Source organism: Oncorhynchus kisutch, linkage group LG16 (assembly GCF_002021735.2).
Source record: "Oncorhynchus kisutch isolate 150728-3 linkage group LG16, Okis_V2, whole genome shotgun sequence".
Classification (NCBI taxonomy): Eukaryota; Metazoa; Chordata; class Actinopteri; order Salmoniformes; family Salmonidae; genus Oncorhynchus; species Oncorhynchus kisutch.
The window spans coordinates 20,658,285-20,672,423 of NC_034189.2; the positions used below are offsets into that span (position 1 = coordinate 20,658,285).

The 14,139-nt window shown below is 42.4% G+C and overlaps 1 protein-coding gene and 1 long non-coding RNA gene across 2 annotated transcripts; one reads left to right on the top strand and one right to left on the bottom strand.

The window, feature by feature from the left end:
- LOC109906457 (uncharacterized) lies at nt 1-3,976 on the bottom strand. Its single transcript, XR_002257404.2, has 2 exons — nt 2,318-3,976; nt 1-616 (listed from the first exon to the last, which is right to left on the bottom strand). It is a non-coding gene; the product is annotated as an uncharacterized LOC109906457 (long non-coding RNA).
- On the top strand, nt 3,253-7,567 carry LOC109906454 (RNA-binding protein 4B). The gene is made up of 4 exons (XM_031791965.1): nt 3,253-3,381; nt 3,862-4,294; nt 4,405-5,072; nt 5,524-7,567. The coding sequence occupies exons 2-3, from the start codon at nt 3,886-3,888 to the stop codon at nt 5,043-5,045; spliced, it is 1,050 nt and encodes a 349-aa protein (XP_031647825.1). The 5' UTR covers nt 3,253-3,381; nt 3,862-3,885; the 3' UTR covers nt 5,046-5,072; nt 5,524-7,567.
- Nucleotides 7,568-14,139: the final 6,572 nt, after the last annotated feature.

Here is a 14,139-nt window from a genome sequence, read left to right on the forward strand (position 1 = left end):
GACAGTTTTTCAGAATGTGCCTTTATTCCTCACAGGTAAAATGTGTTGCTTGTACTTGCCAAAGCCTTTAACACGATAATCAAATCAAAACGGTGTAATTGTTATAATCAACATTTCCAAAACGGTGACATAACAATATCCTTCCCCCACCCTAACATCGTCCTTCATTGAATTCTGATACTTGCTCTTATTTGGGTATCATGAAAAAGGGTAATATTCACATTCTTTAGTGTCACATTTGATAAAATAACATAAGTCCGAATAATACTTGGAGTGGTTTACAAGGTGGAATATAAAAACATTTGAGGTACAGTCAACATTTTGATTTAAGCTTTCAGAATGTTAAGCATTTTAAGAAAACTGCTTCTAATTTAAAGAGAAAATAATACAATATGGCTGTTATTGTAGTAAAAGTAATCTATGAAAGAAACTCAATGCACAATTGCCTCACTGGGTCCTCAGCCTGGTACTTGTGTCCAGGGGTAATATGCAGTGTAGATCTGGAGGCATGTCATCTGCTCCTCTGTTTCCACGGTGTGAGACACCTCCATGATGTATCTTATGATGGCTGATGCAATTGAAGGGATGTTGTCTTTCACTTTCTGGTTAACTTGGTCTAAGAGAAAAACAGAGGAATATTCAATATTCACACTCCACCTCAGTCAGCATTTCCTCAAACGTCCATTGGTTGAGTCATTCCACTGTGCTTTAAATGTAGCCTTTTTCATAGAGGTGTTCATGTTACATATCATCATCTGCAAATGTCGTAAGCACTAACAAGACTATCTTAATTAGATTTGACTGATAACTAAACCATTCTGAATGTTCACTTCCAAAGTTTCTATATCTATCCTGTAAAGTTGGGTAAGCTGATCGAGGTAAAGACAGATTCAGGTTGGATATTTGTTGGATATTCACCTGTAGTTTTCCTTACGTCCACCAACAGCAATTAGGGACCGTCAACTGTGACAAATCAAAATGTTCTCATTTCAATAGCTCTTTAACCATTACTCCTTTGAATTTTGTAAACATTCTAATTTCAATAGCTCTTTGGTCACGCACACATTAACTTGGGCCTTCTCCCTGGGCCTTCCTGACCTCTAGGCAGGCACCCATTGACCTGGTGACCTCTGACTCCTGGCCTCTAGGCCTGCACTCCCTGGAACTACAGGCCTCCACATCTACTTTCCCTCCCCGGTCAACACCCCTCTTACTTGGTCTTAGAGTGTAGCTCCTGGAATTACTAAGACGTCTACAGTCCCGCTGCCAGGGACCAGGTGCACAGCATGGCATGTGGTTCCTGACAGCGGGACTGTAGACTTCTAATTCGAAACAGGCTCTGTGCACTTGGTAACCCGCCTGCTTTTTTTCTGCTCTCGGACTAAGTCCCCACTCCAACCTCCGGCCTGAGTGCTGCCCCCGAGTCCGGCCTCCCCTGCTTGGGCTCGGAGTGCCCCCCGCCTCAGAGGCGTCCTTGTGCACCTGATTACCTGAAACAAGCTCTATGCACCTGGTGACCTGCCCGCTTTTATCCGCTCAGACTAAGTATCCAACCTCCAGCCCGAGTCTGGCCGCCCCTGCTCAGTCGGAGTGCCCCCTGCTGATTCTGTCAAGCCCGTTCCCTTGGCTGTGGTTTCACTAGATAGTAGCTAGGGACTGTGGGAATCTCATTCATCCTCATCTCTGAAACTGGAAACAGTTATCTCCCTCACTAGCTTTAAGCACCAACTGTCAGAGCAGCTCACAGATTACTGCACCTGTACATAGCCCACCTATAATTTAGCCCAAACAACTACCTCTTTCCCAACTGTATTTAATTTTTATTTATTTATTTATTTTGCTGCTTTGCACCCCATTATTTTTTATTTCTACTTTGCACATTCTTCCATTGCAAAACTACCATTCCAGTATTTTACTTGCTATATTGTACTTACTTTGCCATCATGGCCTTTTTTGCCTTTACCTCCCTTCTCACCTCATTTGCTCACATTGTATATAGACTTGTTTATACTGCATTATTGACTGTATGTTTGTTTTTACTCCATGTGTAACTCTGTGTCGTTTTATCTGTCGAACTGCTTTGCTTTATCTTGGCCAGGTCGCAATTGTAAATGAGAACTTGTTCTCAACTTGCCTACCTGGTTAAATAAAGGTAAAATAAAAAATAAATAAATAAATAATTCAACTAGGAATAGAAAAAGCTGCTCACATTTCCACATGTTTATTCGCGTTGGTTAATTAGCAAATGAATGTCCAAATTGTGAAAATAAGACCTGTGCAATGTTGTGCGCAGTTTTTCCAACATCATGACACTTACTTGGTGTCTGTGGCTCAAGTGGATTGAGGTTTGAAAGCGTGAATATCCAACTTGAAATGGTCTTTATCTCGGTGGTAAGAATAGTTGTTTTGCCCGCAGCGTCTCAAAAGGTTGCTTTGTCTACTTCAACGGGTACAGCGAATTGTCTACTGACACGCCAAGTTGTGTGCCAACTATAACGAGTGTTGGAGGGAACTGGACAGCAAAAAACGGCAAGAGGACGATCGTTACGTCAGCAGCACCCGAAACAGCACCCCCAGTGGCAGTGACTGCTGCTTGCCTTGATCCTGTGATGGGAAATTATGTAATTTCCAAATAGCATGAGATGCTTAGGGAACGTCTGTTTTATGCGTTCACCTTTGAAGGCTCCATGCAACTTCCTTACGCTTTTCAATAACAGACGGGCCCATATATCTATTTTATGACCGTGTGAGTACAGTCTTAAAAGACGCAGTATCAATTAAACCAAATAATTATGTGATTCAGTTGCGTGTCAAATGATCTGTTTTGGGAAAGGAGAGTTTACTTCAATTGACTGCCATCTAATCAGAATGGCAAAAAAAATCAGAAGCTTTGAAACTGATGGTTGCATGCAACACATAGCCCGACAGATAATGGCGGTAATAAAGTTGTTCTTTTTAAACAGAAAAATGTTTGTTAAATAAAATACGTATAACAGGCAAGCTAATATATGTAATACCATTTGAATTAGTTGGTTCGAATAGTAGTATATTCATATGTACCTAACTAGGATAATAACCAACCCTACAAGCTATTTAGTATTATACATTTATAGCTAACTAATTCATGACACAGACAGAGGTGGTCCGTATCGCTGGCCTACTCTTGTGTGTTGGCTACATTGTAACAACTTGAAGTGTCATTGGTGGTCTGAATTACTCGAATAAACGTAGATGTTGTTCCATTGGTCCATTCCCAGGCTAATCAATGAACAACGGTTGTCTAACCAATCAGCTGTGTTGACGCATCTCTATAGGCGGGCTTCTTTAGCACGCCGGTGTAGCCATTTTTTTTCACGACCGTGAAGCAGCTAACTGATTGAGGTAAGCGTTCCATTCAATCTTTCTTGGTCAATAGAAAATAAATAGCTACTGCTAAAACATTTGACATTGACTCGAGGTATGAACTCTGTCTACCCGCATTGAAAAATATTCTGTTTTGCAATAAAATATTTTGGAGTACCGTTTCTCGAACGGGTACGTGCGTATTGGGGTGGCAAGCTAGCTAAATTAGCTACTTTAGCTAGGTAATGTAGCAAGACAACGAGATTTACAATATTCGACGCCGTTTTCTATGAATTTTTATTTTTGCTTCTATAAAATTTGGACATGATAATATTGCTGAAATAATAAACTTATCGAGGTTTTAGAACCATCGGTTTCTGTCGAAAGTGGTTAGCTAACATTCTACTAGATTACTAGCACCCATGCTTGATGCCGATAACAAGTGCACCACTGTACTTAGTTTAAATGACCATCTCGCTGGTTCGCATAGTCTCATTAAGCTTTCCCCCCTCACATCAGGCTTTCTACAACACTGCTTCAAGTATGGTCAAGATCTTCATTGGGAACCTCCCTCGGGAGGCAGACAAGGATGAAATCCAGGTTTTGTTCTCCCAGTACGGTGCCGTCACAGAATGCGCCATCGTCAAGAATTTTGCTTTCGTCCACATGGATGACCGTAAATCTGCCACCAAAGCCATCCGCAGCCTGCACCTCTACAAGTTGCATGGCACGGCGATAAATGTCGAGGCTAGTCGCGGGAAGAACCAGGGAGCCGTCAAACTCCACGTGACAAACGTGGAGAAAGGCAACGATGATGAGCTCCGCACTTTGTTCGAGGAGTATGGCACAGTCTCTGAATGTGCTATTGTCAAAAACTTTGCGTTTGTACACATGGACAACTCCGACGAGGCTATGGATGCCATCAAGGGATTAGACAACATTGAATTCCAGGGTAAGATTTTTTTAAAGTGTTATGCTCTTTGAGAAGGTTACACATTTAGAAATGTGGCAACTGCTGGTCTTCCACCTAATCATGTTCTTTGGCATTTCTTTCCCTAATAGGGAAACGTATCCATGTTCAGATATCAAAGAGCCGTCCCAGGTACGAGGAGGAAGACGACTACCCCCCACCCCCACCTGAGAGGGGGGGATACTGGCCCCCTCGTGGCTACCCCGGGGAGAGGCATGATCCTCCACCCCCTAGCTATCTAAGAGGTCGACAGCCACCCCCTCATCACGGGTACCCTGCCCCCCCTCCACCACCCCCTCCCCCTAGACGAGCCCCGTACCCTGAGCGTGCTTATGAGCGCGAGAGGCAGAGCTATGCCGTGGTGGATTACTATGAGAAATACAGGGCTCGTCCTGCCGCTTATGGCATAATGTCCTATGATGAGAGGCGTGTAGGCTCCTTACCCCCTCCTCCCCCGCCCCCCTCTTCCATGGTCAGGGAGCGTTTCATGACCTCTGGCCTCGATCCATATGAGCGTCGCCCCCTCCCTCCTCCCCCGTCTGCGTACTACACCAGGGACCGCAGTCCCATTCGGAGGGCCCCTCCTCCCCCCATGCCCCCCGCCGGTAACGGTTACTCCTATGAGCGTTCCCGACTCTCCCCCGTCTCTCGGCCCGCGATGTACAACCTACCACGTACCAGAGACCCCTACGCCGACAGGTTGCCGCCGCCGCCTGCGGCTCGCTATTACTAAGCAGCGTACACCGGCGTTTGACTCAAGGTGAGAATAGGCCTGCGCTACAAACATTCTAATGGGAGGTGAAGTAGTACCTATCCTCTATATGGAGGGTCCAAGGTCACTTGATGCGATCTTTAGACGGGCTTCATGCCTCAGTTCTGAGAGGAATGGTCTGACAGTCGCTCTTCGCTAAACCTTCAGAGTAACTGTGAAATGCTTGAAATGGGAGAAAAAGCATGTGTAAGAGAGCTCTGCGAAAAATCGTAATTCTTAATCCTCTCGTTGGCACTGCTGGTTTGTAGGCAATGATTGAGCTAAACATAAATAATGTTTTGGTAAAAGTGAGGAACTGATATAGAGTATAAATTTGACCATTCAGATTGAAGTTGCTGATGAGAATAGAAAGATGAATGTAGATTGTTTATAAATGAAACACGTGTTCGCTGCGGGTGTAACGGGCGGTTGACGTGTGTGTGGTTTGCTCTCTTTCCAGGTTTAAATATTTCAACAAGATCTGCGTCGTCGTCTCCTGATGCACACAGCAATTTACCCCCCTCGTCTGTGGCTGAGCGCGTTTCGTTCTCAGGAGGAATTGTAATGCATGACCTCGTCATTTAAAACCCTTTTATTACACTTGTATTGTTTCCTTATATTTTTTGCATTGTTTTAGTATTGTGCTTTAGCTATGTTTTTAGTCTCAGGCTCCCACGAGCCATTTAGTTGTGCGTTTTTATTTTACGTTAACATGATTTTGTCCTCTTGATATACTGTAACGTGTCATGATACAAACTTTTTGCTCTAAAATCTAATTTCTGAAATGGAAATTGAAAGCTGCAACACGTTATTACGAAAAGGATGTTAATAATCGTGATTGACTATGAACACGTGTTTTCTTTGAACAACCATGCTAGTTTAAATTTAAATCTATCGTCTGAAATTATGCCAAGTTATGGATTATGGAAAGGTAGCGCTCTGCGACAATGTACAACAGCATAATAAACCACTACGATGGACTAGTTTTTTAAATTTGTTAGTTGGACAAATATTTGCTGATGGTAGCGAGTTACACTAAGGTGGATAAAGTTCTTATTTGTGTAATCAGGACATGATTTTAATAAAACTGAATTGTGTAGAATTTTTAAAATCATATCGCAGATTCTTAATCTTATGATTCAATGGCGAATGATCAGTTGCTTCTCAATATACTTGAACCATTTTGAAGGGGGATAAATGCTTGATAATGATCAATTGTCAAATAACGTTCTGTGTCCCCTCGACTTCAAGCGCTCAATCACAATTGAACTATGCCGATCTGCCCCTTCACTGCCCATCAATTTATTTAGGTGTCATGGGTTTGATAGAGCTTTATTGCCATATCCCCAGTTCTCACCATAATTACACTCACTCTGGAAGCATCTCTGGAGAGATGTTCTTGGCACCGCCTGCAGGAACCTAACCAGGTAAGATGGGAGCTGGGACCAGTTGTATGACTCTTGGGGTTAAAGATTTTAGGTACACAGGAATCAGGAAAATGACACGACGTCTGCTTGGCATGGACAGGTAATATAAATGCTAATCCTTTCCATACTAAACATCTATGTGTCTGTGTTTAGACAGGCAGCCCAATTCTTATTTTTCCCCTCAACTAATTGGTCATTTGACAATTAAAAAAACAAACATTTTTTTGGTATTTTTCAAAGCTGAATGACAGTGTAAAAAAATTGTGCTGCCTGTATAAATGCAGCCTAATGTCTTTTAAAGGGGCAGTCTCGGATTCTGCAACATTTTTTGATTTTTACATTTAGATATAGGCTAAACCACTGAATCTCGAAGAATATAACATACATGCCTGATGACCTTTAACTCCCACCTAAAACACAATCAGAGCTCCAAATATAAACCTATTACTCCATTGTTTAAGTAATCTAATTGTGAAAACACTAGCTTTAAAACATGGTCAACTATCATATAGATGGTCAGTCCATCTATCAAAGGCTCAGTCTATGAATTTCAGAGTGGTTAGTCATATACAGTTCTCCAGCCTCAGCTCTTAATAACCAAACAAGTGGCTGGGTCTGTTTGAATACCAGATTGCCCTTTTAAATATAACCATGATCTTGGTTGTGGAAATGTTAGGTGTCATTGTCAGGTGCAGATTTATTTTATAGATAATTCCGTCCATAAGCAAGTAGGGACACAGTCTTATGGTCAGCAGATACATATTGTTGTGGGGTTTATTCATTTAGTGTACACAAGCAAAACATTTTGCTGTGAAAACAAGCATTTCTTAATGGACACGTTAATGCTACTGAGTCCCCCTCTGTTTTGGCCCTTTTGGTTCCTATTGAATGCACCCCTATGTTTGAAGTTCTAGGCCCCTGGTAAGTTAAAGTAGAATTCATTAAACATTCATATGTATTGTAACCTATACTGTAAATGGTTGTATTGGTTTGTATAGCTGTACTACTGAATTACATGGTTTTATAAGAGTCCCCTGAATGTCTTTGTGTAATTTCCTAATAAAATATTTCAACTGATCTTGTTTGTTCACTCTGGGTTGATAGTGTCCTCTCCAAACAAGGTTTGGAAGGCTGGTTCTAGCTTTCGGGCGTTGTAACAGATTTGGTTGGGGGGAGCACCTGGTGGCCCTCTTTCTTTGGGGTGGTGATTAAAAACATACAAAGTTTATTTTATTTAACCAGGTAGGCTAGTTGAGAATAAGTTCTCATTTACAACTGCTACCTGGCCAAGATAAAGTATAGCATTAAAGCTACACATTTTGGCATGGGGCGTAGAGAAAATGTTACTTTTGAAGAAAGTCTTCTGCAGTGCTACACATTTTGCAATGTTGATATCGGAGTGAGGGCAACTAATAATCAATGGGGGTCAGGGCCTCATCCACTATTTTGGCCATGATTACAAGTGAAGATCACTAGATAGCCATGTCTGCTAACAATCTAATTTAGTGACTGATGCACAAAAATGTTTGAATTTACACCTTGTATTCTAATGCTCATCAGTAAATTGAGACCCTGTCAGTTCCTGGTTGCTGGGGCCCCAAAGTAACTGATTATGCCTGGAGCCGGCCGTGCAAGTGAGACTACAGATCACTATAAATTCTGTTGGGGGGGGGGGGGGTAGATTAACTCTTTCTATAAGCCATCATATGACTGGTGATGAGGTCATTTGGGTGTGGCTGTTCCTTTTGTGGAAGCCAACTGCCCTATGCTGGGTAGTTTGTGCAGATCAAAGAAGTCTTGGCATCCAGTGCCTTCAGAAAGTATTCACACCCCTTTACTTTTTCCTCTATTTGATGTAACAAATTGGGATTGAAATTAATTACATTTTTAGTCATTCTACTTACAATTTTCTTCCACTTGGACAGAATATTTTAACATTTGAAAAAAACCCTAATATCTTGATTAGTCTCAGAGGGTTTAATATTTATCTATACATGTTAAAATCACATTGGCAGTGATAACTGCTGTGAATCTTTCTGGGTAAGTCTCTAAGAACTTTCCACACCTGGATTTTGCAACATTTACCCAAAGAATTGTCCTTAGATCTACAAGATATTTCTGAGGAAGGGTATAAAACTATTTTTAGTGTTGAAAGTTTCCAAGAGCACAGTGGTCTCCACTAAATGAAAACAAATTTTATTAGTCACATGCGCCGAATACAACAGGTGAAACAGTGAAATGCTTACTTACGAGCCCCTAACAATGCAGTTAAAACAAAATACGGATAAGAAATAAAAGTAACAAGTAATTAAAGCGCAGCAGTAAAATAACAATAGCGAGACTATATAGGGGGGGGGGGTACAGAGTCAATGTGGGGGCTACCAAGGAACTTGAAACTCTCAACCTGCCCCACTGCAATCATGTCGATGAGAATGGGGGAGTGCTCGGTCCTCTTTTTCCTGTAGTCCACAATCATCTCCTTTGTCTTAATCACATTGAAGGAGAGGTTGTTGTCCTGTCAACACACGGCCAGGTCTCTGACCTCTCTATAAGCTGTCTCGTCTTTGTCGGTGATCAGGCCTACCACTGTTGTGTCATCAGCAAACTTAATGATAGTGTTGGAGCCGTGCCTGGCTATGCAGTAATGAGTGAGCAGGGAGAACAGGAGGGGACTGAGCACGCACCCTTGAGGGGCCCCTGTGTTGAGGATCAGCGTGGCGGATGTGTTGTTACCTACCTTTACCACCTGGGGGCAACCTGTCTGGAAGTCCAGGATCCAGTTGCAGAGGGAGGTGTTTAGTCCCAGGGTCCTTAGCTTATTGATGAGCTTTGAGGGCACTATGGTGTTGAACGCTGAGCTGTAGTCAATGAATAGCATTCTCACATAGGTGTTCCTTTTGTCCAGATGGGAAAGGGCAGTGTGGAGTGCAATAGAGATTGCATCATCTGTGGATCTGTTGGGGCGGTATGCAAATTGGAGTGGGTTTAGGGTTCCTGGGATAATGGTGTTGATGTGAGCCATGACCAGCCTTTGAAGCACTTCATGGCTTCAGATGTAGGTGCTACGGGTCGGTAGTCATTTAGGAAGGTTACTGATCTTTGGCACAGGCACTATGGTGGTCTGCTTAAAACATGTTGGTATTACAGACTCGGACAGGGAGAGGTTTAAAATGTCAGTGAAGACACTTGCCAGTTGGTCAGCACATGCTCACAGTACACATCCTGGTAATCTGTCTGGCCCTACGGCCTTGTGAATGTTGACCTGTTTAAAGGTCTTACTCACATTGCCTGCGGAGAGCGTGATCACAGTCTTCCAGAACAACTGGTGCTCTCATGCATGTTTCAGTGTTATTTGTCTCGAAGCGAGCATAGAAGTAGTTTAGCTCATCTTGTAGGCTTCTGTCACTGGGAAGCTCTCGGCTGTGCTTCCCTTTGTAGTCTGTAATTGTTTGCAAGCCCTGCCACATCCAACGAGCATCAGAGCTGGTGTTGTACGATTCGATCTTAGTCTTGTATTGACGCTTTGCCTGTTTGATGGTTCGTCGGAGGGCATAGTGGGATTTCTTATAAGCTTCCGGGTTAGAGTCCCGCTCCTTGAAAGCGGCAGCTCTAGCCTTTATCTCAGTGCAGATGTTGCCTGTAATCCATGGCTTCTGGTTGGGGTATGTACGCACTGTCACTGTGGGGATGACGTCATCGATGCACTTATTGATGAAGCCAATGACTGATGTGGTGTACTCCTCAGTGCCATCGGAGGAATCCCAGAACATATTCCAGTTTGTGCTATCAAAACAGTCCTTTAGCTTAGCATCTGCTTCATCTGACCACTTTTTTATTGATCTAGTCACTGGTGCGTCCTGCTTTAATTTTTGCTTGTAAGCAGGAATCGGGAGGATAGAATTATGGTCAGATTTGACAAATGGAGGGCGAGCTTTGTATGCGTTTCTGTGTGTGGAGTAAAGGTGGTCCAGTTGTTTTTCTCCTCTGGTTGCACATTTAACATGCTGATAGAAATTTGTTAAAACGGATTTAAGTTTCCCTGCATTAAAGTCCCTGGCTACAAGGAGCACCGCCTCTGGGTGAGCTTTTTCTTGTTTGCTTATGGCAGAATACAGCTCATTCAATGCGGTCTTCGTGCCAGCCTTTGACTGTGGTGGTATGTAAACAGCTATGAAAAATACAGAGGAAAACTCTATGTAAGTAGTGTGGTCTACAGTTTATCATGAGATACTCTACCTTAGGCGAGCAATAGCTCGAGACTTCCTTTGATATCGTGCACCTGCTGTTATTTACGAAAATGCATAGTCCGCCGCCCCTTGTCTTTCCAGACGCCACTGTTCTATCCTGCCAGTGCAGCGTATAACCAGCCAGCTGTATGTTGATAGTGTCATCATTCAGCCACGTCTCCATGAAGCATAAGATATTACAGTTTTGAATGTCCTGTTGGTAGTTTAATCTTCTGCGTAGCTCATCTATTTTATTGTCCAAAGATTTCACATTTGCTAGCAGAAGGGAAGGAAGTGGCGGTTTATTCAATCGCCTACAAATTCTCAGAAGGCATCCCGCCCTTTTTCAGTATATTGTTTGCATCGGCCGAGTCAGACTCGTTTTTAGGGAAAAAAAGGATTCTGCCAGTCCATTGTGAGTAATCACAGTCCTGATGTCCAGAAGTTATTTTCGGTCATAAGAGATATTATTGGGAAATTTAAAAAATATGGAACTACCCATACTCTGCCTAGAGCTGGCCATCCAACCAAACTGAGCAACCGGGCAAGAAGGACCTTTGTCAGGGAGGTGACCAAGAACCCAATGACCACTTTGACTGAAAAAAATGCAGAGTTCCTTGGCTGAGATGGGAGAACTTGCCAGAAGTACAAGTTTCTACAGCACTAAACCAATCTGGGCTTTATGGGAGAGTGGCCAGACAGAAGCCACTCTTGAGAAAAAGGCACATGACAGCATGCCTGGAGTTTGCAAAAAGGCACATGAAAGACAGCGCATAAGACAAAAGATAATGGTCTGATTGACTAAAATTGAACTCTGTGTCCTGAATGTAAAGCGCTATGTCTGGAGAAAACCAGGCACCTGTCTAACACCATCCCTACTGTGAAGCATGATGGTGGCAGCATCGTGCTATGGGGATGTTTTTTAGTGGCAGGGACTGGAGGACTGGTTAGGATAGAAGGAACAATGAATGGAGCCAAATACATGAGAACCTGCTTCAGAGTGCCAAACGACCATAGACTGGGGGCGAAGATTTACTTTCCAACAGACCCCAAGCATACAGTCAAAGCAATGCTGAAATGGCTTCAGAATAAGAATGTGAAAGTCCTTGAGTTGCCCAGCCAAAGCCCACACTTGAATCCCATTGAAAATCTGTGGAAAGACTTGAAGATTGCTGTTCACCGCCTCCAGTGGTGATTTTAGCATGTAATCTTGGTGGAGCAACCCCTCCATTTTTTTAGATGCATGCAGCAAAGCCACTACACAACACAACACTAAACAATACATTAATTGCACTATAATGGTGACAAATGTTGCCAACAAACTGTTATGGCCCAACAGCAGTCCCAACACCTTATCACTGCTATATCTGGCTATCAGCGGAGCCTTGTCTGACAGTGAATCAGTTAATTCAGCCTCATTTACTGCCTTTTAAATAAACATAGCTAATATGGCAGACTTGCTTAAACAATTGTGGTTTCTACTGACAATTGGGATGTACAAACTGTCATAAGGGGACGAACGGATAAGAGGAAATCCGTCATTTCGATGAATACATTAATGAGCGAGCTAGGACGGACGTAGTTAATCTAACTATTTGTTCAGCACTTTTGAAATGTACAGCAACAGAATTCAGAACATGGGCTGGCCTTAACAGTATTCTCCCGGTACACCAAGTCACAACTGTAGGATAAAAAAGGGGGGCGTATAAGCAGACAATGAAAGCTTTAAAACAGGCTATAGGCTACATGTGCACCAGCAAGTCAGAACAGTAGGTTAAATTATGAGGGAAAAAAGGTACCAAATTATTAGGGTGAGGTACATGGGCTACTAACAGCTTACTACACTTATGTATACTGTAGCTAAAAAAGTTATACTGTCTCCCTGGCATATTACATAATTTACGCAGCAGCATACAATACATTTTTGTACTCACTTTTTTGTGGTGTGTTAACCTGAACGGGAACGTGGTGTGGCTGTCCTTGTGGGCAAATTTTGTCATCAAAGTCTGGCATTCTCTGGATATATGGTGCTTTTGGGATAACTGGGAACTCAGGGGAAAAAAAGGTTGAATCACAGTGATCTTCAGGTCGGAGCTCTATAGGCCAGAGTTCCCGATTTGGAATTCTGAGTTGGATGACCGTTCAAAAGGTATTTTCCCAGTCGGAGCTTGTTTTTTCCCGAGTTTCCAGTTGTCTTGATCTTAATGAAGTCTGCGATTTCCCAGTTCCGAGTTTCCAGTTGTTTTGAAGCAGCAGAAGTCATGCTGGATTGACAGCATGGCCAATGTATTCAACCTTTTCTGGCCCATGGTGTTGAATGTTTATAATTTTAAGCTTGCAAGAGACCCTTAGACCACACACTCACTCCACTGAATAGCAGGCTAGTGATTGTTTTGCAACGCTTGCAGTTAGCCACTGATTCCTTCCAAACCACTCATTGTTACATTTGCAATTTCCAACTTGTTGTGTAATGTATATGTCCAATGGCCGATGAGCACTGATCGTTTTATCTATAATTTGTCTTCATATGACAAGGATTTACCAGTAGATTGTCAACTTGATTCATGATGATGACTGCTTGTCTAGCTTGCTAGCTAAGATTTTGAAAGTATGATGTTGATATGATCAGTCCAATCAAAGCTACGGTAGATATAACATGATTTGACGTCATTTTATCTGTGGACAATGACCTTGAGCCTTCTTGAATAGGCACTTCTAATATAAATCTATGGCAGCACCCAAGGGGCTTACATATTTTAGCTCTCCCCGTAGATTTTATATTGACGTATATATCCCCATGAGTGACAGAACACTGAGCAAATCACGGCACAACTAGAAAACATTTCCAAACCCTGTGCTCCGTATTTTCCGCTGGCTTCCCCACCACTAAAGAATGTACTGAGCTAGGCTGAAATACCTGCGTTTTGAAAATGCCTTAAGAAAGCAAAAAAAGAGACCGTGTTTGTATGCAGCTGTGTTAACTTATTATATGTTTTACATTGTTTGCAAACTGATATGTGACATATATTAATGCCAAAATAACATGCAAAACAGGCAACAACAAAAAACAAACAAACAGGTTGGGCTCATACCTGAATGATGGGTTGCCACTGGTTGTATCCTTGTTTACTCTGATGCATTTTCCATTGTATAATTTTGCTTGACTGTGAGAACCAAAAGTTATTTAAGGTTTGTATAAAAAAATGAAGTATATACCCTATTTCATGTCACTGGAGTAGGCTAGCCTGAAGGCCTATATTTCTTTTTTTTGTTCACGGCATCCAGACCTAGTTGCCAACTCCAGTTGTATATTGTAAATACCATCACCGCCTTCACCATCATTCAGATACTTCAAATATGTGTGGATTTAGTGCTAAACTTGAAGAAATTGTCTCTGTGAAGTGAAATCACAGAACAAAAAGA

Coding starts and splice junctions, on each gene's coding strand:
- LOC109906454 (XM_031791965.1), top strand. CDS start 3,886: ATGGTCAAGATCTTCATTGGGAACCTCCCTCGGGAGGCAGACAAGGAT. Junction 4,295..4,404: donor AGACAACATTGAATTCCAGG/GTAAGATTTTTT, acceptor TTTCCCTAATAG/GGAAACGTATCCATGTTCAG.